This window comes from Bemisia tabaci, chromosome 2 (assembly GCF_918797505.1).
Source record: "Bemisia tabaci chromosome 2, PGI_BMITA_v3".
Classification (NCBI taxonomy): Eukaryota; Metazoa; Arthropoda; class Insecta; order Hemiptera; family Aleyrodidae; genus Bemisia; species Bemisia tabaci.
The window spans coordinates 28,019,970-28,045,199 of NC_092794.1; the positions used below are offsets into that span (position 1 = coordinate 28,019,970).

The 25,230-nt window shown below is 42.3% G+C and overlaps 1 protein-coding gene across 1 annotated transcript in view; it reads right to left on the reverse strand.

Annotated features, from left to right (window-relative positions):
• Window positions 1–25,230, reverse strand: part of LOC140224038 (uncharacterized) — a 73,810-nt gene that overhangs the window by 40,558 nt on the left and 8,022 nt on the right. Inside the window, exon 2 of the mRNA XM_072297069.1 lies at window positions 1,523–1,602. Coding sequence (XP_072153170.1) covers window positions 1,523–1,602 — 80 coding nt within the window. The remainder of the gene's footprint in view (window positions 1–1,522; window positions 1,603–25,230) is intronic.

The window sequence follows — 25,230 nt, forward strand, 5'->3', positions numbered from 1 at the left end:
GCTTTCCCGGTAGAGCGCAGCACGAAATGCGCGTGACGCAACCCACGGATTTTCCCTTGCAAATCGAGGAGTTTCGTTTCCTCGCGCTCAACGAACAGGGTGAATATACGCTGTTCGTGGCGAAACATCTGGGAGTTCCGTTTCCTCCCGCTCAACAAACAGGGTGAATATACGCTGTTTGTGACGACACCACCACAGAGATTCTCTATCATATCGAATTCGATCCAAACCATAAAAATGTCATAACCTCTTTCAATTCGATTTTCTCATTGTTAACAATGAGAATGAATCGATACATACATAGGGGCCGTCCATAAATTACGTAAGGCTTTCAGTGGGGAGGGAAGATCTCTAACAGCCTTGCGGTGCTTTCAGCGGGGGAGGGGTAGGGCTGAGCCTTACGTAAGCTTTCCAGTCTATAGTTAAAAAAACAATGCAAAAATCCATTTTCCGTCAGGTCGATAGCAAAATTCAAGATGAAATAGAAAAAAACCAGCAAATCATCGATTTATCAAATGAAATGTGGCAACGCTTGAAGGCTCATACGGCGTTTTTCCTTAGCACGGCAGTATTGTAGTCAGAGGGACTCTGTCGGCGAATTCGTCGTAGAGGCGATAACTTCGGTTAGAAACCAGTGCCGGATTTACGCACTTGCCCCTTCTCATTTGTTAAAAAATATAATAAAAACCATCAAGTGAACCCGGTGGGGGAGGGCTGCATGAGACGTGTTTACCGTGTTGGACTTATTTTTAGCAAAAGCCTTGTCAACGCTACTAGCAAAAGTTCACGGAACTTTGCGCGAAAGTTAAGTTCCGTAAACCTATCTCTGTGTGAACAAGGCCTCCCATTTATAGGAAATGAACGAAAATTTTATGAAAGAACAAACATAAAGGTTTACTAATTTTAACTTCCGCCGCCGCGCCGCGCCGGGCCGCGCTGCCGCACTGTGTTTGACGCAATGCGTGCAGTATTCATGGAGTCTTGTAGGCGCTAATATGTGTAAGATGCCGACCGCCGCGCCGAGGGCTTCTCCTTTTCATCTCAAGTCCTCGTCATCATTGCTCTCTGCGCCGCGCCGCTCCAGGCCCAATTGTGTGTTTCGTTTCTCTCTTAACTCGACTAATTAAAGGTGCTGTCTCTTGTATCACCAATAGACGAAAAAATTAGAAATTACTATACTCTCAAGAAGTGAGAGATTTTGTCGCCTTTTCTCGTTTCTAACTTTTTTTCTGAATCAGATTTGTTATACCTACATTTAAAAAAATTGCAAAATTTGGCCCATGTGGCCACTCCCTAAATACGACCGTGTTAGAAACACGTCAACTTATTTAAATATTTTAATGGTAGGTATGCTTGAATGTTGAATGAAAGTTCAGTTTGAATTAGGGCTCAAGTTCATTTGTCGTTGACCAATAAATAAACGGCCAGTAACGTAAGTGCTCCCTTTACGCTGTTTTCTAACGAATCTGTTTTTTAAAATTCAACTTAGGAAATTCAAATACCGTTTTATGAATTGACTCACCGTAACATCATTGTAATATGAACTGTATATTGTGTATTGTAACATTGTGATAATAGCTGAAAAGTGTATTGCTCGTTTACCTGAAACAGAGAGAAAGACAGTGAACAGTTAGTGAACTCGGAAGGTATCGAACAAATGAAGTTCGTTCCGGAAAAATAATTAAAACAACTATTTCTAAAAAGAGGAGACATCAATAATTTCAAGATTCTAAACGTGTGTGAACATTTGAATGAAAAAATAAGCGTTCCATCATTCTTTAGCGTCATATGCAATTTAAATATTTATTGACGCTTCGTTACTGAGCGGCAGAAGTTGGTCCGTCAGGAGTATGATCTTTTGGTTGGACATTTTAATGATTGATGTCAAAATATTCGAATATTATATTCCGTCGTTGCAATTTTTTTTTTTTTTTTTTTTTTTTTTTTAAATCCTGGAGTGGCGAAAACTTTCTTCATACGTACAGCCCCAAGTCAAGTTAAATTGACCCCGTGACCCGTATTAGATAATATGCATTGATTTCGATAGTTTATGGAGTATTACCTATGTTCTTCCTATGTTTTTGAGGGTGAGAAATATATATATATATATACTAGCCGTTCTGGGCGCGCTTCGCGCACCCGGCACGTCTGGCCGGGGGGCTGCGCCCCCTGGACCCCCGGTCACTCGCTACGCGAGTGACATTCGGCTCGCTTCGCGAGCCGATTTTGTGGTGGTTGCGAATTTTTTAACACTTTACAATGAAGATTTCATAGAAAACATTATTAAATTTTCACTTCACAATTAACTTGTAGAATAGTAATGACGGGGCAAGAGATAGACTGTATCTTGAAATGGACGGATCCCACTTAGCAGAAACAGCCATCACCACAAGAAAGTGAGGAACCATCTTTAGCCGCTTTTTTTTTTTTTTTTTTTACTTTTCGGAAAAAAATTACTGAAATTTTAGTTGCGCTTCCTTAAATGATAAGTATTAATGTAAATTTCCCCTTTCTACAGTGTTGTTATGGTAATAAAAAGTTACGCAGTGGGAAATTTCATTTGTATTCCCGGTGGGCCTGCTACTCAAAATTTGAATAAATTTGCCGTTATTCAATTGAGCTGGGCCTATGAAATCCCACAAACCCATTACTTAAATTTACATTGACAGGCCGGGAGTTCGTCTTATGACGCACAATGTCAAAAAACAAATTAATTGTGTCGCCAGACAACACGTCCTGCAATACGTCATCAATTGTAGCTGGATTCATGCTTATTTTATCAAAAATATCCTCAGAGAACAAAGGATAGGAAAAGAAATATTAGAACAGAAAGGTAAAGAAAAGACAGAGCAACGCAGAAGAGATTCAAGAAAAGCACAGTATAACAGAGAAAAAAATAAAGAAAAATAACAAAGAAAACGACTCCACTAGGGTAATCTGAGCTCAGCTGCGTGTGAGCATTAGCAAGATAAAATAAAAACACCGAAGAGATTTAAGAAAAACACAGCAGAGAACCAAGGAAAACACCGTAAATCAGAGAAAAAGTATAGTCAAATAAATAAAGTAAATTACTATTGAAGAAATTCTAATTATTCGGAAAATAATTCGCTGGCGTAATCAATGCTTAGCTGCGTGGGAGCATGAGCGAGATTGATAAATCATCAACTTATCGCTGGCCGCTTATAGGTACCCTGGTACCTATGCTGGTACCTGGGTGGGCGAGCGACAATGCTTAAGCGGTGGCATGGTTCGATTGACAGAGGAGTGGGGAACTGTCAAACGTAGGGGAAAGGTTCAGGCTGAACCGTTCAGCACAGCGCAGCGTCAGTCACCGGGTGGGGAAGAGAGGCGGGGAGGGGACACTTCCCCTCGAGTGAAATAGAAAAAGTTGGAATCGCTGAAAGGCTGAATCCTTCGAAGTTTATATTAATGATTTTTTTATTATTACTAGAAATTTTCACCTTCTTGATAACTTACTGGCGCATTTCCAGCCCCCTCTCCTCATTGGCGATACGTAACTCCGCCAGAAGAGATAAACGGGCCACTTTGACCAGACATGAGATTTCTGGGGGAGATCGTCAAAAAACAATTCCCCGACACGACATATCTCTCACCAAAATAATCATTTTTAGTCGTGCGCCCTCCAGTGTGCCGTCATGTGCAGATCGACCCACAAACATTTTTCAACTTTTTTTCAAAAGGATAATCGTTTTGAACACAGCATAGTGTATTTTGAGCAAACTTAACCTCAGCTCTTCTCAAATTGCAAAAATACGTAAGAGACACCTCAACCTTATCACACAAAATTATCGGAGTGAAGCGAGGAAAAGGACGTGCGTTGATGACGGCGCAGAGATACAACTATTCGTGCTTGATGGATGTCCATGTTGCGTCAGCTAAATTGAAGGCGCGACGGCGTGAGGCGTGAACTCACAATGTACCGCCCAACGCTGCCAATGAGGTGACAGCCAGATTCGGGAGAAAAGTTAAAGAGTAAGGCCCGAATGCGTTTCCCCTATTTTCAGCTATGTTGATGCTCACTTTTTCTCTTCTTTTTTCAATTTGATGTCTGAGTCTTTTCTTCAGGGTGTATTCGCAGACCTATACGAGTATATGGACTGCGTTTAACAGAAAGGAACCAAGCCACATCAGCTATTGCAAAATTTAACCGGGCATTTTAATTTTTTAAGAGAGAAAGTCCGTGTGGATTCCTTTGAAAATTTTAAGGAATTAGCTTCGTACTATGGAGAAAATTCACTGAAATTTGCACGAAAATCTGCACAACCGTTTTCATGCTGAAAATCAAATTGCCTAATTAAAGTTGACAACAGCTGATGTGGCTTGGTTCCTTTCTGTTAATCGCGGTTCATATGAGGTGCGTACGTATCCGGCCCATAGCTCCCCCATGGAAGGCATATTCGGGTCAGTTTGACCCGGATATGAATTTCTAGGGGTGGTTGCAAAAAAAATTCCAGAGATTCGATTTTTTTCTTTTCTCTTTAGTTTGATGTGTGAGGGTGGGCTTTGGCAAATGATTTATCTAGCCAAAAAAGCACCTCCACAAGTTGTGGAGGTGCTTTTTTGGCTGGAGCACTGTTGTGGACCACAACAGTGCTATGTGGCTAAACTTTAGCTTCACATAAAACCTGAGGGACATGTGTTTTTAACAGGTTTTTAACACAATTTGACCCAAAACCTAATGGAAATCTAAAGGTAAACAAAAAATAAAAATTAAAAAAATAGAAACAGCGATGTTTTTTAATACCTAGTATTTTCTTCACCTATTTATACATACTCCCAGAGAAGTTTTGAGGAAATATTTTGGTCGGTTTTTTTTTTTTGGAATACCACCATAAAGAGTGTGAAGTAAGCAACGCACGAAGCATCGCGTAGCAATTTCACGTAGAATACAATACACGCATTTAAAATTTCCAAATTGAACTTATGATTTAGATAAAAATTCTTCAAGTGTAGGTTCTTTCCGTTCCAAAGTTTTATTTTAAAAAACCACCTTTTTTAAATTTTTTTGACAAATTTTTGAACAAGTGAAGAATATTTACAGGGGATCCGGTTTTTTTTTCATTTGGGAAATCCTGATTTTGACTGCTAAATCCTGATTCCATAATTTTTCCAAATCCTGATCAAATCCTGACCTCACGCAAGGCGAATGTAACTTCACAAAAATCTCTTATATAAAGTTATACGATTTACCCCGCGACCCTCTGAACATCGGTCCCCGCCACGCCGTCCCAGCGCGTCCCGCGCCCTTGATGTTCGTTCGGCGGACCCCCCGCGGCCGGGTCTCCGTTCCCCCCGCGGGTTTTCCCGTTCCCACCCCCAGGGGGGTTGCTACGGGCCCCGGGGGTGGTTCCGTTTTTCGCCCGTCCCTCGGCCTGGCGCGCGTCTTTCCGGTCGCGCTTCCACGTGCGGTCGCGTCCCGGCTATCGGCTCCTTGTCCCTCCGGCCGTTTCGTTTTTTTGCGCTTCCGGGGGGCGCGGTGCCCCTCGGACCGTTCCGTCGGCCGATTCCTTGTAACGGTCACTTCGTACCTCCCCGTTCGTCCCCCGGGCTCGGGGTTCCGGCTGCGGACGGGTCCTACTGTGCCGACGTCCGATAAGGTCGGATTTCGGATCCGGCGACCCGGGAGGGGCGCTGGGGCCCCGCGACCGTTTTCGGAAAAACCGCCACCGCTCCCGTCACGTTCGGCCCGCGGCCTGGAGTTTCGGTCAGCGGGGGCCCCCGGCCGGGCGGCGTCCCGTCCCCGCTGAATTTTCGACCCCGAACTCCCGGGGTGGGCGCGGTGCCCCTCGGACCGTTTCGTCGGTCGATTCCTTGTAACGGTCACTTCGTACCTCCCCGTTCGTCCCGCGGGCTCGCGGTTCCGTCGGCGGACGGGTCCTACGGTGCCGACGTCCGATAAGGGCGGGTATCGTGATCCGGCCATCCGGGGAGGCGCTGGTGCCCTTCGAACGTTTCTGGGAAATCCGTTTCTGCGCCCTCCTCGTCGGTCGATCGGGCCGCGTTTTTGCCGTGCGGTCCCTTCATTCGTTGCGCGTTCGGCGGAGCTGGCCTTCGGCCGGCTTTGGCGGGGGGGGGGGGGGGGGGGGGCGCCGCGAGTCCCTCCGCGTAGGCGTCGCGGCTACTCTGATGGTCTACTCTGAAACGACGACCGGAGCTCGGTCGCCCTTTTGTTGTATACGGAACGAGCGTTTCTACGGCTACCGTCCCGATTGTTCGAGTGTTGCGGTGTTGCCGGATCTTTCTCAGCGGTCGGAGAGTTCTGTTCGTGTACATCGTGTGGAAACGGGAAATTCCGCAACTGCTCACATATGTTTTTTTTGTCATTTTATTTTTACGTTATTCATATGAAATTTCCATCCTGCGAATTTCCATCGCCAACTGTTTGGTGCTCAGTCGGGAACATCGAGGTTTCCTTTCTGCAGACTCGCCGCACTCCCCACGCGCCGAAGGATTTTCTGTCAACCCTAGCCTTTCGTGCCAAGCAGGAATCTTTTTAACTCAAACCAACTTCAACGCCCTTATTTTAAAAAAGAAAATCAATAATATTGTCACACCCCGCCAAGAAAATCATTGTTGAACAATTTCTGGCAAATTCTCATGGAATATTCACGTTAATGTTTAGGGCCAATGCGGGCGGGACCCCTAAAAATTCGATTTTAAAGTTGACATTTTGCATAGGGCTTTTCAATGGTCTATAAAGTGATTTCAGACCGGAGGGCACCAATTTTCTAAATTCGTTTTTTGATATTTGTTTTGTATGAAGCTGATTCGTCTAAATTTGAAGATTTCGAATAGTATCTCAAGATGATGTCGAAGCCATTCACATATTCGGTAGGGATGGATTTGTATGTGAATGTTTCTATGTGATCATTCTTTTTTTATATATATGTTTTTTTCCTTTTGGAATTGCTCGGATTGCGGACGGAAATTTTTCCTTGCAGTATGGCAATGAAAACGTCCTTACGTCATTGCCGTACTTCTCTGCTTTAACATGATTTTTTGGAGTAACTATTTCTACGAATCACCTTAACTAAATAAAGTGCCAACATTTTCAACTATCAAATTTCAAACTATCAAATTTCAAATTATCAAAATTTCCAACAATGACAAAAATGATTAAAATATACCTATAATGTAATAAAATATACACGCTCTAATCATTTAATTTGTATTACCTGTTATACGATTTACCCCGCGACCCTCTGAACATCGGTCCCCGCCACGCCGTCCCAGCGCGTCCCGCGCCCTTGATGTTCGTTCGGCGGACCCCCCGCGGCCGGGTCTCCGTTCCCCCCGCGGGTTTTCCCGTTCCCACCCCCAGGGGGGTTGCTACGGGCCCCGGGGGTGGTTCCGTTTTTCGCCCGTCCCTCGGCCTGGCGCGCGTCTTTCCGGTCGCGCTTCCACGTGCGGTCGCGTCCCGGCTATCGGCTCCTTGTCCCTCCGGCCGTTTCGTTTTTTTGCGCTTCCGGGGGGCGCGGTGCCCCTCGGACCGTTCCGTCGGCCGATTCCTTGTAACGGTCACTTCGTACCTCCCCGTTCGTCCCCCGGGCTCGGGGTTCCGGCTGCGGACGGGTCCTACTGTGCCGACGTCCGATAAGGTCGGATTTCGGATCCGGCGACCCGGGAGGGGCGCTGGGGCCCCGCGACCGTTTTCGGAAAAACCGCCACCGCTCCCGTCACGTTCGGCCCGCGGCCTGGAGTTTCGGTCAGCGGGGGCCCCCGGCCGGGCGGCGTCCCGTCCCCGCTGAATTTTCGACCCCGAACTCCCGGGGTGGGCGCGGTGCCCCTCGGACCGTTTCGTCGGTCGATTCCTTGTAACGGTCACTTCGTACCTCCCCGTTCGTCCCGCGGGCTCGCGGTTCCGTCGGCGGACGGGTCCTACGGTGCCGACGTCCGATAAGGGCGGGTATCGTGATCCGGCCATCCGGGGAGGCGCTGGTGCCCTTCGAACGTTTCTGGGAAATCCGTTTCTGCGCCCTCCTCGTCGGTCGATCGGAGCCGCGTTTTTGCCGTGCGGTCCCTTCATTCGTTGCGCGTTCGGCGGAGCTGGCCTTCGGCCGGCTTTGGCGGGGGGGGGGGGGGGGGGGGGGCGCCGCGAGTCCCTCCACGTAGGCGTCGCGGCTACTCTGATGGTCTACTCTGAAACGACGACCGGAGCTCGGTCGCCCTTTTGTTGTATACGGAACGAGCGTTTCTACGGCTACCGTCCCGATTGTTCGAGTGTTGCGGTGTTGCCGGATCTTTCTCAGCGGTCGGAGAGTTCTGTTCGGGTACATCGTGTGGAAACGGGAAATTCCGCAACTGCTCACATATGTTTTTTTTGTCATTTTATTTTTACGTTATTCATATGAAATTTCCATCCTGCGAATTTCCATCGCCAACTGTTTGGTGCTCAGTCGGGAACATCGAGGTTTCCTTTCTGCAGACTCGCCGCACTCCCCACGCGCCGAAGGATTTTCTGTCAACCCTAGCCTTTCGTGCCAAGCAGGAATCTTTTTAACTCAAACCAACTTCAACGCCCTTATTTTAAAAAAGAAAATCAATAATATTGTCACACCCCGCCAAGAAAATCATTGTTGAACAATTTCTGGCAAATTCTCATGGAATATTCACGTTAATGTTTAGGGCCAATGCGGGCGGGACCCCTAAAAATTCGATTTTAAAGTTGAAACTTTGCATGGGGCTTTTCAATGGTCTATAAAGTGATTTCAGACCGGAGGGCACCAATTTTCTAAATTCGTTTTTTGATATTTGTTTTGTATGAAGCTGATTCGTCTAAATTTGACTAATAGTATCTCAAGATGATGTCGAAGCCATTCACATATTCGGTAGGGATGGATTTGTATTGTGATCATTCTTTTTTTATATATATGTTTTTTTCCTTTTGGAATTGCTCGGATTGCGGACGGAAATTTTTCCTTGCAGTATGGCAATGAAAACGTCCTTACGTCATTGCCGTACTTCTCTGCTCTAACATGATTTTTTGGAGTAACTATTTCTACGAATCACCTTAACTAAATAAAGTGCCAACATTTTCAACTATCAAATTTCAAACTATCAAATTTCAAATTATCAAAATTTCCAACAATGACAAAAATGATTAAAATATACCTATAATGTAATAAAATATACACGCTCTAATCATTTAATTTGTATTACCTTTATGTTATGTACGTCTACATGTTATACTATTTTTGTAATAAATTTTGCCAACATGCTTTTCAATTCATTCTGCAACATTTCATTCCCACGTGGTAATAATGATTTATAATGCCTATAATCCATTATAATGCATTATAATAGTAATGCCGCATTATAATGTCGTATAATACATCGCAACGATTCATGTCCTACTGATTATTGATTATTGTGAGATGAATTCCGTTTTCTCTGATTGTATGTTTCATATGTGCGAAGCACGTACGGGTCGCTATAACTCTATAAAAAAATCCAATCAGGCTTTATGTACATCGAACCTTTTTCAGCCACGGGCAACTTCATGTTGCATTATCAAGATGTAAATCATAACACAGTATGGAAATTCAAAAGGTGGGAGAAATGATTCGAATGATGTGACTCATAATAGAGTTTGGCCAGAAATTTGCCATCAATAAATTCATTTTTCTACCGCATTAGAGGGGTGAAACGTCTGATTGGGTTGGGCTGCCCAGCGCCCACCCCCTATTATTTTATAAAAACTGATGGTTCGTTTATTTTTTTAAAAAGAGGAAAATGAATAAGTTGAGTTATCGACGGCACAATCGGATACGCATTTTTCTGCCGTAGCCATCCTCATATTATACTGCTTATTTCCTTCGAAGCGGCATTGTCAGGGTCTGCCGGTAGAGGGTGGCAACATTGCACACACTCCTTACTCTGCGCGCCGGTCTCGGCGCACGGAAACTCCCGCCAAAACAGAAATACACGAGGACGAGGGCGTAACTTCAAAGTTCCGATACCAGAGGGCACCACCCCCCGGCGCGGTGCGAAGCCCCGACAAATCGATATAACTTAAGACCCGCTCTTTTTAACGTAGCCTCCACCTATATTGCTTTTCTAACAACCACCGTCGGAGGCTGCGGGGGTGGGGCCGTATTGCCGAATGATCTCACCTTGGAAAAGGGATGGAAATCCACCAAAGTCCTTCGTTCCTCTGAGTAAACTACGTTCGATTAGCGCGTGGCGGGAGGGAGTCCAAATTTGTTTTGAAGCCGATTGCGAAGGGAGCAAGGCCATACGAAAATTTTTGAGTCGTCAATTGTGACTGTTCCCGGAAAAAAGATCTTGGTCCACGGAGACAGATTTTCAGTGAAGCGATTGAATCAATTTTTTTCTTGCGTGGCGTAAGTCCATTGCAACATTTCAAAATTGCCGAGGACAATTCATTATTGCATGGATCATTAACTGAGATAATTCCCTGGGGTGGGGGTGAAAAGTTTCCTCTTACGGCCAACTAAATGTATTATTTTCAAGGAGTCTGTCTCAGTTGTTTATCCGTAAAAAGTGAATAGCCCAAGTCAATTTTAAAATTTTTCAATGAGCTTCCCTCGTAGCATACTTTGTAAAATATCTCGGGTAAAATGTGAAACTAGTATTTTTTATTAGTTTGAATGTTGAGCGTGAAAAAACCTTTTGAGAAGTCGTAAGTAAGAATTCAAGAATTTACCGTATGGAAAAATGTATGATCCAAGAAGTAAAGGGAGGTAATTTCTACTTTGTACGTGTTTTTCGTATAAAAAATGCGGCACGTGCATTTATTTTTTTATTTATTTTACTTCTATTGCATGAGGTTTTTTTTCCGATGTTTTTTTTTGTAAATTTTACACGTTATGTGCTAGGGTTATGCCTATTTGCAAGAAATCGATTCAGTATGCTTTTCACGAAAGATGGAAAAATTGGCTTTTGAGCTTTCGACGCAATATTTCTCAGTTTGCCACAAAGAATATAAGAGCGTGCTGTTTCGTTACTATCTTTTGTCAACAGTAGGTGCCTTCGTGTTGCAAAATATATTCCAATCACGACCCTGATTTTACACTGCCGCAAGGCAACTCCCCTGATCAAGAGGAACGAACATCCGGTAGAGCTGCGTGGCTGCCAAAAGCCTTCCAAGAGCAAATAAATTGAGGAAAGGGTGGAGTAGGAGTACACAATCTAAGACTATCTTAAGGAATTATTAAAAATGTAAATGGTCTCTCTGGTAAATTATTCTACTTGATGAATGCTCTAGGTTCCATTACAGGTAAATTTCCGAACAGGAAGGACGGTCTTAAGGCGAATAACAGTGCTTCTAGTAATACCCGATTGACCTTGACTCCGCCAAAAATAAAAACTTCTGATCGTACCTAGAATGCTTGTTTTAAATCTCATACGCTCGATGATTAATGAAATTAACCGTAAGCGTATTGCAGCTCGGATAATCAACGATGTGTGATAAAACTTCTCCGGTATACGACTCGCGAAAATTATACAATCACCGTATGGCAAAGCCCCCCCCCCCCCCCCTCCTCCCACATCCGACAACAACTATGGACAACTTTCTATAGTTTTAGGAGTCCCGAGAAACTAAATAGTAGGACACAACTGTTTTAACTCCTGGGTAGCTCAAATTGCATATCACCCGATATGAGGGGAGTTTTTCACTCGTTTTTTCTCTAAACTTGAGCGTGTTTTGCAATGGGTGCATTCACTGCTGACCGATGATCGAATCAGGTATTCTATCAAATGTCAACGCCACTGGTTACATTTTAGGGGTTCACAAAATGTTTCAATTTTTTTCGACACGGAGTCTCCACTAATTTTCTAAGTTTGATGAGAGAACATCAACATCGCACAAGCTGAGAATTTCTTTTTTAAATTATACTATTTAATGGTTTAAACATCAATTCACCTCCTGTCTAGATTTTGAATATAATATTTCATGAAACTTCAAAGGGAAAGTTCTGTTCAATTTCTAAAAATCGCCTGAAAGTGAGATAATTTTTACACAGAAGAGCTCTAACATACGTATTGACGGTGCAAGTCGGTAATCACACAACTCTGTTTGCGACGCCGCAGACTTCCGGTCATACTTTATTTTTTTAACGGAAAACTACCTAACGGCAATTTTTTAAAACTGCCGTGATTTTTCTCCTCTGTGCGAAGAAAATTCTGTGTAAACTTCAAGGAACGATGGCAATGGGCCTGTTGCACCAATTTTTTTTATTGCTTTAATCGAAAGACCTAAGGCTCCTGATGTCACAGGAATTTTCCCGGAGTTTTTTGATCACCGGAAACCCCCAAAAAATCAACTTAAAAACGCCTCAGAATTTGGATTTTCAAAACGGTCGTTTCGGGTCCGCCATACTTGTGACGTGAAATGATATGACAGACCTGGTTTCTTCATCACTTACAATGTATTTTCCCGTAAGGAAATGGCAGCCGCTTTTCAAATGCAAATATCGAGTCAATCGCTAATTTTTTGATCAAAATTGAAAGCAGAAATGGATTCCTCGTACGTTTAAATGGTTAAAACCTTCATTTGATAAATAAGAACCGACGGGATAAACCCTATTTTTAAGGAAGACTGTAGTCAATGGGCGATTGTTTACATCTGCTTAGTGATAACAGACATGGACATTAGCTCAATATTTGGCCATTTTCATGAGTTTTTACTTGTTTGTCACTATTTGAAGGTAAGTTTATTTTGTAAATCAATTGTCTAGTGTCTTAGGATCATGTTAAAAGCTGTAAAGGTATACTTTGTTACTTATTAATTCAGAACACACTCCGGCAGTCCAACGCTCAAACCTGGATGTAGCGAGTCAGTTGTTATATCTTACTATTTCACCCTTTAATGCTTCACTGAAGACACCAAAATGATAGTATCAATCATTGATGATAAAAAAAACTTACCTTTGACAATACTGATGAGATGAGGAGACCGGTATGTTTTAGCTGGAGGCAAGGAAAGTAGACGTAGGATCCTTCTTCGATTACCAGACTTTATCGATAAATTTTTCTGTATAGTGTTACATTTAAAACACACAGGATTTTAAAATAACATAAGTTTATAAAACGTGGGAACGTTCTGAATGATATTGAGATGTTTGTTGAAGAGTTAAGAATGATTTACACGCATTGAGAGAACATCCAGGGTTTGAGCGTTGGACTGCCGGAGTGTGTTCTGAATAAATAAGTAACAAAGTATACCTTTACAGCTTTTAACATGATCCTAAGACACTAGACAATTGATTTACAAAATAAACTTACCTTCAAATAGTGACAAACAAGTAAAAACTCATGAAAATGACCAAATATTGAGCTAATGTCCATGTCTGTTATCACTAAGCAGATGTAAACAATCGCCCATTGACTACAGTCTTCCTTAAAAATAGGGTTTATCCCGTCGGTTCTTATTTATCAAATGAAGGTTTTAACCATTTAAACGTACGAGGAATCCATTTCTGCTTTCAATTTTGATCAAAAAATTAGCGATTGACTCGATATTTGCATTTGAAAAGCGGCTGCCATTTCCTTACGGGAAAATACATTGTAAGTGATGAAGAAACCAGGTCTGTCATATCATTTCACGTCACAAGTAGTCACAAGCATAGAATCCACCAATCACAAGTATGGCGGTTGAAAAGCGACCGTTTTGAATGGGTCGGTTCCAAAAACAGCTTTTTTTTGAGTTTGAGAGGTCATTTCAAGGTTTTTTAGTAGCGCCATCGTTCTTTTCGTGAAATTTGCCATAAGAATCAGGCATCAATTTGCAAATCCCCGCACCTTGCAACAGGCCCATTCGTTCTCCTTCATTAAAATAACACAGAGGCGGAGATTTTCAGACACCGCAATCGAGATATGTGATTGCGGTCTTACGCTGTCGATATCTCTCTACTACTTTAAAAAAAATTGCCAATGACTCAAAACTTTATTAAATAGAAAATAATGAAAGTTTTGCCTACAGCCGTTTTACAGAAATTCTGAATTAACGTAAGGACGTATCAACTTTAAGTAACGGCGAAATCTCCTATGTATTGCGGTGATTAAACAATTCTGCTCCTCTTTTTTCTAACTTTTAAGAGACTGTCTCTGAACATTTCAGTGCAGAATTTTCGAAGAATATTAATCAAAGAACACAAAAATACCACGCAAAATACTGCGCAATAACAAAGAGTATTCGACATATAGAGAAATTGAGCGTGTCAAGAAATCTGAACTGTTCCAAGAGGTTTTGCAGTTTCACCATCGCCAAGAGTCCACTGCAAATCCCAGGAACCCCTTAATTTCGACGGTTATGCAATTGAGGCTACTAAGAGGTTGAAATAGTTGTGTCTAGCATTTTCAATTCTTAAGGCATATGAAACTGGTGCAAACCGTCCATGTTCACATACAGTTCTTGAGACAAAAAACTAAGTTAAAAACTCTGTTACATTCAATTGGTGATTAAAGAAGAGATCTTGGTTGAAAAGATTTTTTCAAATTGAATGCACAAACTTGGTTTTAAACTGAGCAAATGCCGTTAACAATGGGATTGAACGGGATTGAGTAAATTCCCATTACTTCTCATTTTGCACCGTCTCCATGCAACGTCCGCCATTTTTTTGAATCCTAAGAGCTCCACAATGATAATATAGAGGCGGGAAATGTAGCCTTCAGTGTCCGTTCTTTTACTAGAGAAATAATATACAGGGTGTCTCAAAAGTCCGGACCACTCCCTCTAAAGTTTTACCTAATTCACATTTTGAAACGAAACTTTTGAGATGCTCATGAATGGACGTGAGCCACTTTTAAGGCCCCCATAAAAGAGGAGGGTTATACGGATCCCGACTTTTAACGCGTATACACAGTATACCGCCTTGGTTTTCCTTGCTTTTTCTTTACCTTTTCCTTCCTCTTTCTTTACCTTCCACGCTTTTTTAACTGTGTTCGGATTGGAAAAGGGGAATGAAGAAATAAGGAGGGAGTGAACCGAAAAACCCGAAGAATCGAACCGGGAACCCGATAAATGGACTATGTTATACAAAATCGCATACCTCCAAGGCTACTTTGTGGAGTCTATCACGAAAAAATCGAATTTCGTACCTTTTCACGGAAAATCCGTACCTTTTCGTACGTCCGTACCAACCTTCCGAAAGCCGTGCTTTTTCCGTACAGTAGACATCCTGCAAAATTTTTGTTTCAAACGTTGAATTAGGTAAAAATTTAGAGGAGGCAGACTGGACTAAGGGAATATCCCGTGGGAAACGAAAAGATACTTGAGGAGTTGCGGTCTACACGGATTTTCCAGCCGTAAATTGGGCAACAGAGGCAAAGAGGAGACGGGCGAAGTGCGGAGGAGAAGAAGGTCCTGCTCTCCTGACCTCCATTTGATATCAGTCCCTTCACTGGTGTCGTAGCCCGCAGATTTAGTCACCTGCACCCCCTCTCGTCGCCCCGCGCCACCCCTTGGCCGCGCCGCCCCTCCCGTCGTAGTCAATGAATAAGTGTGTTTTCGTTTCCTATCAGATTACCTTCACCAAGTCCGATGCAGTTGTTGGCACCGATTCCCAACTATACTTTCGTCAAATCCCCGTCTCCCTGGAGTTGAACTCATCAAAATCGGACGCACAGACTATTTAGGCGGTGAAATATTAAAACATCGGCATAGTCTAATCAAAGCCATTCCATAAATATAATCAGATGGACATTTTTTTTCGTCAAACAGTCAGCGAGGACATGAGTGGACCCCTTCAGAAATCTGTGTCTGCAACAAAGCAATGCGAGCTTCCTCTCAGCACGTCTAGAAACAAGAAGTTCTGATATACTGATGGGTGTACTAGTGTGTACTCCCCTTCAATTTTTGAAAGGCCTTAAACATAACTTTAGTGGCAGAAAGGGGTACTTACGAAATTTTTTCATGCAATCTGACATCACACGCGCTGCCGAATCAGTATATTGCTGTCGATAACTTAATTTTCTCGCTGACTGGTTGGTCGAACATGTCGAAGACACAAGGTGGTCTAAGCGATTTCCACCGGATTTCAAGCGGATCAGCCAGTCTTCATGTAAAAGTTTTTTACTTCAAACCAAGGTTCATTTAGCCTTTATTTTAAAGTCATATGCTTCATTCACCCTTTGGATAAAAAATGTTTCGGATTTTTCGGATTTTTTTTTTATTTTTTTTATTTTTTTTTTTTAACAAAACTACAAGGATGAGTTGCTCCATAAGTAAACCTCCGTGAATGTTATTAAATCCCTCCCCCCCCCCCCCTCCGCGAAATTTTGTAAGCACACTTATATGAACATAGTTAAATGATAACTAATAGTATGAATATATCGTTAAAGCACGAACGACGCAGAGACGCAGGGAACAATGCGTTAGGGCATGGGAAGCAAAATACGCTTCATGTGCGTCGCGGAAAATGTTAACATGTAGTTAAATCGATTGATTTTATTGGTGGCACTGAAAGGATATTACTGCATTGTTGTTGTTTGTACCCAATTCGCGATATAACGGAGAATCCCCGTGGTGACATTACGATTAGTTGCATCTGTAACAGCGGTCCCTCCTCCCGAAGTATCGAGGTCGCAATGCAGCACGTATTTATTCACTAGAATTTTGTTGTATGAAATATTGAGAGGGATTCCTTCGATTTGACCGCAAAAACAGTCACGCGAGAGGTAGCTCGCGAATTAGGTGCAGTTTATCGCCGCTGCTCTTCTCAGCTCCCCCTCTTTTTCCGCGCCGCGCCGCACAGTGGATCGAGTCAATAGGAGAGATCGGACAAAATTTTGAAACTTTAAAAGCTTACAACTCCGTTTATACAAAATTTTGAGGTTCTAAAAGTGGCTTCGTTGGATTCCTCATGGAATTTTCTACTGGGAGCACTCCGATTTTAAGGTAAGACGAAATAAACATCAAAATGTGCAGTTACACTCAAAACTTTTATGTTCGACCTCTCTGATTGACTCGATCCACTGTGCGCCGCGCCGTCAACGCTTTTTTGGCTCCATCAAGCGAATATCATTTTCAGCTTTGCGACTAGCTTTTACATCCGAATCGCATTTTCTTTAAAGATGAATCCAAAGTGATAGTGAGCAAACATCGAGAAACTGAACAAAAGAGGCGTATCGATGAGGGCCGTTTTTGAGACCACCCTGATTGAATTTCCTCGACTGTACGATTTTTGACTGATTTCTGACTCATCGAAGACCTGTATAATACGGAATGCATCATAATTTGGTCGGTATTGGTCACTTTTAGATCTAATACTGGCCTGAACATCGGCCTGAAGGCCAATTTTGGCGGAAAATGCGGATTTTTCGGCATTCAACAGCACAACCCCAATAGGTACATGAAACTTGTTATTTTCTTAAAATTTTCAATGAATACAGCACTGCAACAGCCGCACATGATAGAAGTGGTAGGTGTTTTTGAATAGAAAGATTACACGAATAAAGATTCCCCATTAGGTACTCCCACCTGGCCGCCTGAGCGCCAAAACCTACTGAAAATCATGTCGGTGACTAATAATGGGAGCCACATTGCTCAAAAAAACTTCACTTTTATTTTACGCCTTATTCGAGGGGACTTTATTGCTTGAATTTCTTGCAGAGTAGTCTTCGGACAGAAAACAAAAATCACGGAATTTTTCAATCAGTTACGCGCTAACTAGTTTCCCAATAAAAAGCTTAAATTTGACAAATTTGAGCAAAGTTTGACGTGGTTTCGTAGCTCAGCCGTCGGTGGCTGTCAAATTCAAGAAAATTTGACGAAACTTAGGAAGATCTCCCATAGGTTGAAAATCTAAAGTCGTAAATAACTCGAAAGTCTCACGTCACTCTGGCAAGGCTAGTTACCTTCAGACACGAACCGTGAACTTTATTTGGCCCAGACTGCCGCAACTTGCATTTTACGGTCGACATCCGAACACAAACACAAAGTTGCACGGAATGCACTTATGGCAGTGACATACTTTGTCCTCCGATTGCGTCTAACTTGGCAGGGCGATCCTTTCGCCGAAAATTTCCTAATTTTTCATCACTTTTTAGGGACAATTGAGAGCACTCTCTCAAATCGACAACCGATAGCTCAGCACACTTGTAACCTTGCTATTGCGTTGCGCAATTGAGAAGGATATCGATTCACTTTCTCCGAGCAGCTATGAGTAAATGTATGAAGACAGGTCTGCTATTACACTACGTCCGGCAACAATGGTTTCTTTCGTGGTTAAAATCTTCCCACTCACCCCGTGAGGCCTTGAAATTCCTAAGCGCAAAGAAGTCGTATTGAGGGAGGTTCGTGCTGTGTTACTTTCCCGAATACAACAGTATTCACTTGTCCAACATGGTAATAAATTTCTCTTTTTAGAGGCATTTACATTGCCGAGGTCATGGTCAAGGTTTTCTAGTTTGGGTGTTCAATATTCTGAATGTTAATTTTCGGCAGTGTGCAATACCTGTGGTCATGTGGGAACAGCTAGGAGGGTCGAACCACACTGAGAAAAAACTATGGTTTATAAACCTATTAGTGGTAAATATGGAACACCACTAATAGTAGTACCTCTACATATAATAATAGCACATATACCTTAGTTATGGTCTCTGTACCTTAATTAGGTACAGAGACCTTAGTATGGTTCACAGACCGAGAATCAGTAGTTTATTTACGACTATTATAGGTGTTCCATATTTACCTCTAATAGGTTTATAAACCATAGTTTTTTCTCAGTGCAGGACTCCCCTCCACCCCATTAACGAAGCGTCGGGGAGTATCGGGACCGCAAACTTCGTATTCCTTGGGGTCAATTGCGATTCTCTTTATTCTGAGAGTAAAGACAATACGAATCCATCTCTGATTGGTTCCCGTATTTTAGGCCTTCCCAGTGCCACAAACGGGAGTAAAAATTACATTTCTACCAATTTCAAAGATTATAGACTGAAATGGACTGGGGGATGGGGGGTACGGCAAGGAACACATAGAATAAGAGAGGGAACGGAGACAGGAATTCGGGAATGGGATGATCACAGATAGCAAAAAACGTCCGATTTGCGTAATATTTATTCCCGTTTGTGACATCCGTAAGCCGCGTTGTCTCAACTCTCTTCATAAGAGAGACTACCACACTGAGAAAAAACTATGGCTTATAAACCTATTAGTGGTAAATATGGAACACCACTAATAGTAGTACCTCTACATATAATAATAGCACATATACCTTAGTTATGGTCTCTGTACCTTAATTAGGTACAGAGACCTTAGTATGGTTCACAGACCGAGAATCATTAGTTTATTTACGACTATTATAGGTGTTCCATATTTACCTCTAATAGGTTTATAAACCATAGTTTTTTTCTCAGTGCAGGGTCATTTACCCGTGACGACACCTTTTCCCCGAGCCTCTACGTCGATTTAGCGACTAAACTTTTTTCGGGAGGGGGGGGGGGGGGGGGGGGGCGTTGTTTAATGTTAGGGGTCAGCATTTTGGCCAGGGAAGGACTGGTTTTGCCATGGCGGTTAAAATGTCCGTGCTTTCGGACTTTGATAATTTCAAAATTCTGACGGGAACTCCGTTTTTCAAAGTCAGATCTCTCTTTTTAATTACTCGGAGGGGGGGGGGGGGGCGGGCTTCGAGATGATTGGATTCGGATTTCCAGGTTCGACTCCCTACTTCCTCCATCCCCACGGTTCTGAACTTCTCGGATAGGGATGGTCGAATATTTGGATATTCGAATATTCGATATTCGAATCATCGGCACCGAGATAATCGCATCACATTCGAATATTCGCTTCCGAAGTATTCGAAATCGCAAATTCGAATAATTCGAATTATCGAATGATCGCATTCGAATATTCGATTAATCGCATTCAAAAGTGTCATTTTATCTCTCACGGTTCATAAAAAATCAAAAATCGAAGCAATAATCGAAAATATTCGAATATTCGCATCCGAATTATTCGCAATCGCAAGATTCGAATTCAAATATTCGCAATAATCGCATTCGAAAAGTTTCGAATATTCGAATATTCGAATATTCGCATTCGAATTCAATATTCGTCCATCCCTATTCTCGGACTCCCTTTATCCCCGCGGTTCAGAACATAACAGAGTAAAAAGCCTGGTAAGGTTAGGTCTGAGCTACCCTGTTAATTTCTCTCTCGCAAATTCATAAAAAAATGTTATTAGTATATTCAGGTTCTATTCTCTGCTATCGGTACGTGGACATTTTTGACACGTTTTAGATCAACGGTTTCCAAAAATTTGATGCGCGCACTATCACGGAGACTCGCAGATGATTCAGGTGATGGAAGTTGAAAACAGTTCTGGAATCATGACGAATTCATATCCGTGGATACTGCAGGGTATTTAAATAAGTGTGGCGACAATGTCAGCTTTTGTCCCGCATAAATAAACGTGCTGATCATCCACTGATTGTGAGATAATTATCATAAATCCACAATTGCAAGAGAGAATTGGCCCAATAGTTACATGCTTAACTTTTTTACCCTTTCTTATCTGCACTGGAGCGTTTCCAGCTACCTACACGAAGTTCTCTGCCGGTTGGACCTAATCAGAAACGTCGATGCGAAAATGGTCCGTCTATAAGGAGATTTTATGATAAATATACTTGAAATTTATTCATCTGACCTGCCCCGATTTTATTTTTATTTCTCACTTTCCTGGTTGATTCTCTGCAGTTAGCCATAAGATTCTGAGAGAACATGTGTATGACAGCATCTTAATGTAATTTTGGGACATTTTTTGATGCGCTATGAATTCCCTTTTTGAAATCGATGCAGTTGATAAGAGATTATAAAATGATTCAATTCTCTGCGCATATTCTCTCAAGTTCGTCAAACAGATGAAATACAAATCGATTCTAACAATGCTAGACGAAAACACATCCACCATTTTTGATGCCGCGTATGACACATAACTGATGGAGCACGAGCAAGAAAAAACACATCGACCACCAACCTTGCTTATCCAATTCGTCTTTTACACCGTAAAACCTCATACGTTACACCTCATATCGGCAACAGTGCCAATCATCCCAGTTGAAATTGTATGCTAACCAAGTACGTTTTATCCTTTCGCATTTAAAATATCGCGAGACATCAAACTTCATAAAAATCTGTTGCTAAATAGTCATTTACAGATTACAGTAACCATGGGTGTAGCTAGGGGGGGGGGGGGGGGCTGTCCCCCTAGCTAGAGTTTTAAATGAAAACACTATGCTCATTAAATCAGTATTTATTAAACTTTGCGTCAAGGAAACCTTAAAATCACGACAAAAAAGTGTTAGGGGGTAGGGTATCCCCTATAATTTTGGCACCACCCTAATCTGTCAGATTATGAAATGGAAATCAATTAATGGGCCTGTTGCAAACTTTTGCTAGAGCAGTATGAAGAGTTGTTTCCTATAGATAATGCCTCAAAAATCACGATGAGCGCATCGGCAAAGTCTGAAATGCACTCATAACTTCACAATCTGCGTAAGAAATTTGCGTTATTTTGAGCTTCCCGCTTCAAAAACGATACTACTGCACAGGCGAACATTTTGTTAGAGGAGTCGCTCCATCGTCGGCAATATTCATCATGGCCGACGCTTCCGCAGTTCCTCGCGTAATTCGAGGAGAGTTCAAGGTCAATTAAGGCGGGCGAGGAAAATATGAACGTAAACACGCCGATTGTTATATGGTTTAATCCTGTTCAAGTGTTATCTCGTCCCATCACACGTGTTTTGGCGGACTGGCGTCGGCCATGATGAGTATTGTCGCCAATGGAACGACTCCTCTAACAAAATGTTCACCTGTACCGTAGTATCGTTTTCGAAGCGGGAAGCTCAAAAAACCGCAAATTTCTTACGCAGATTGTGAAGTTATGAGTGCATTTCAGACTTTGCCGATGCGCTCATCGTGATTTTTGAGGCATTATCTGTAGGAAACAACTCTTAGTTTTGCTCTAGCAAAAGTTTGCAACAGGCCCATTGTGGTAGCATCGCAACTCAAGTTGGGTTATTGATCCAACTTATTGGGGTGCGACCACAATTAATTGCATCCAACAGCCCCGTGTTGATTCTTCCACTAACAATGAGTTGAGGAGAAAATGAAATGATCATCTCAGAATATGCTTGAAACTAATTGAACTCTGTAATAAATCAATAGGAAAGCAGGTTAAATAAGTACGTATGCCGCATGATGTTGCCACGAGTTTGATACACATTTTCCAAGTATGATAGCAAATCTGAAATAATTTCGGTTCAAGAAAAATACAATTTTGTCTTTCCAAGATAAATGATCTCACTTATGTTAAGGCTTCCACCTTTTTACTTGAGCTGATTAGTACTGAGCAAAAAGGAAAGAGGGGAATAGGTCAATGATGTATCCTCTTGCGTCAAAGCCCTTGCTGATTTACATACACAACTGCGCCCATAAAACAGTAATTCACACATTTACATTTGTAGGTATTATCTGATTGCTTCTCGTTCATTACTGACGGGTGATATTAAAACAGGGAAGAAAATAATAATATATTGATCTCTCAGTATAACAAGGACTCGAGGGACCGGCTGATTTCCTCCCTAGAGAGGTTTTCGTTTTAACGATAGTCGATCAGAAAAAGACGGACGAGCTTCGGCATCAATGACTCAATAGACTAAGATACATTCAGGGGTGCAACATCTCTGAAATCCCCCGATCCTAGGATTACAGGTTTGGGGTGGACACTGCACTGGTCGGAAATGGTGCAGACGGCGTTAGGTCCGGCACCGAAATATTACGAATTTTCAACGATTAAAGCGCTCACGTACTATAATAAACGCGCAATGCGTGAAGTATTTCTACAGTCTTGTAGGCGCTAATAAGGACAATGGAGATGTTGCATGTGTGAGGAATTTGTGATTTGACTGTTGATTCTGATGTAAAAGTTCGCGAGAAACACGATGTGGCCACTGGTTTTCTCTGAAATTAAGCCCAAGCTCAAAAAAAGCTCTCAAGTTGAGGCTAAAATGTAGGGGATATCCCACGCTATTCTGAGAGTCCACCTCTACATCAAAACAATCCCTCCATGCAAAGATAGGGAGCAAATACATATATACTTTGTACTATACCGACACTATACTTTGACTCGGAAAACAAACCCTCGATCCAAAAAACAAGTTGAATTTTTAGTTTTTTGGAGGCCAAATCGGACAGTTTTTGTACAATATCCCACATCGATAGTGTAAGTCCACAATCACGTATCTCGTCTGCGGTGTCTGAAAATCTCCGCCTCTATGTTATTTTTTTAAAGGAGAACAAAGTGGCATTATTCCTTGAAGCTTATGCAGAATTGTCTTTGCACAGAGAAAAAAAAAACACGGCAGTTTTAAAGAATTGCCGTTGAGTAGTTCTCCGATTCAAAAATAAAGTATGACAGGAAGTCTGCGACGCGACGTTGCAAACCGAGTTATGTGATTGCCGACTAACACTGTCGATATGCGCTCTACACCGACCGGCGCGCGTGGCGCGCGGCGGCGGCCGCACTGTATTTAGCGCAATGCGTGAAGTATTCCTGCAGTCTTGTAGGCGCTAATATGTGTTCCGTGACAACCGGCGCGGCGGCGCGCGGCGCGGCAGCCGTACTATCTTTGGCGGAATAAGAAACGATGATACAGCATTAGATATAGAGAAAACTACAGAACCGAGGAGAGGTAATAAGTTTGACAAATGGCTGGGTAAAATTGCTGAAACGGTTCATGCAGAGCGCAGACAAATATATTCAAATAAAGAGCCAATGGAAAATTAAATGAAAACAAGACGCAGAGGCTAATGTGAGTAAATTTTTACCCGTGAAATAGAGACTTACATCGAGAAAAATTTTGAAAGAAAGGGACAGCGTTTATTTTGCCGGTAGAGAATTGCGCTGAAGAGTTTGAAAAGGTAAATAAGTTCTCACCTAAGAATGTAAAACTACACGTCTTAAAACAAAATTGAAAATCTTGAGGAGGAAAAGGCTAAAAACAGGTACAAACAGAGTTGTAAATAGCCTCAGATCTTGTTTCTGACGCAGCAACGCACCATTCAGAATCCATTGATAAGTTGTATCAAATGTATCATGGTTTTTATTATGATTTGCCGCATGCCACATACTGAAACGGATAATGGAACTTTGAATGAAGAATGTTTTTCTTTTTTTTCTGTTATTTAATGGCTTTGTGTCATGCACCTTGCAGCCAACTTTAGACTAGGAATGAAGAATTAGATGGTTTTAACGTACCTACATTTAAAAAAAAAAATTTGATTGCATACCGATGGCTAAAGTCGAAAACCACGTACCTTGCTCGCGGTGTTTCAAGATTTCCGCATCTAATTTAAGATTTCGAAGGGAAATGAGCCAATTTTATCGCTTTAAATTTTCACAGAATATTCTTCGAGCAGAGGTGAAATCACAGTCGTTTTCAAAAAATTTAGTACGTTGATTAGTTTTGCAATAAAAAAAAAAAATTTTTTTGATGAGAAGTATACGACGTCGCAAATTAAGATACATGTTTCCCGAGTTTAGCCGTCAATATACTGCCTCCATTAATACCAAATTATGTACATACAGCTATTCCTCATAATTTAAAAATCTGAGAGTTATGTTAAAAATTTTGAAATCGATGCAGCTCAAACACAAAATGGTGTATTAAAATGGGAGAACATTTTTGCCTATACATATGCGTACAGGGCCCGCGGAGCGTCCTCCAGGGGGTTGGGCCGCGTACCGGTCAGAGGGCAGGGCCCCCTAGTATTTTTAAATTATGTAATCACAAACAAAGAAACGGTGATGAAAGCTAACCCCGACTTTTAGGATCGTGACCCCCCTTTTACCTCCCAAGGGGTGCGGGGGGGGGGGGGGAGGTTCGAGACCATGAAATTCGGATTCCTTGGGGTCAATTCCCTGCCCAACCCCGCAGGCTCCGACTTCGTCCGACCTAAATCAACCGAGAAAAGGGCCTGGCACGTGTCCTCTGGAACACCCTGTGTACTAAAATTTCAGATCGAGTGTAAGAATCCTTTTCGAGGTGGGGGGAGAGGGGACTAAGTCCCCAATTTGCACTCATTTGTGCAGGTAGGTATTTTGATGTAGAATTCCGACTATAACGTGTTGTCTGATTAAGATATCGAAGCGCAGATTGCGGTGATTATATCAGCCATTTCTTGTGTACTTTTTTGCATCTTTTAGAAACCATAACCTGGTTTCTCCTGGGGGGGGGGGGGAGGGG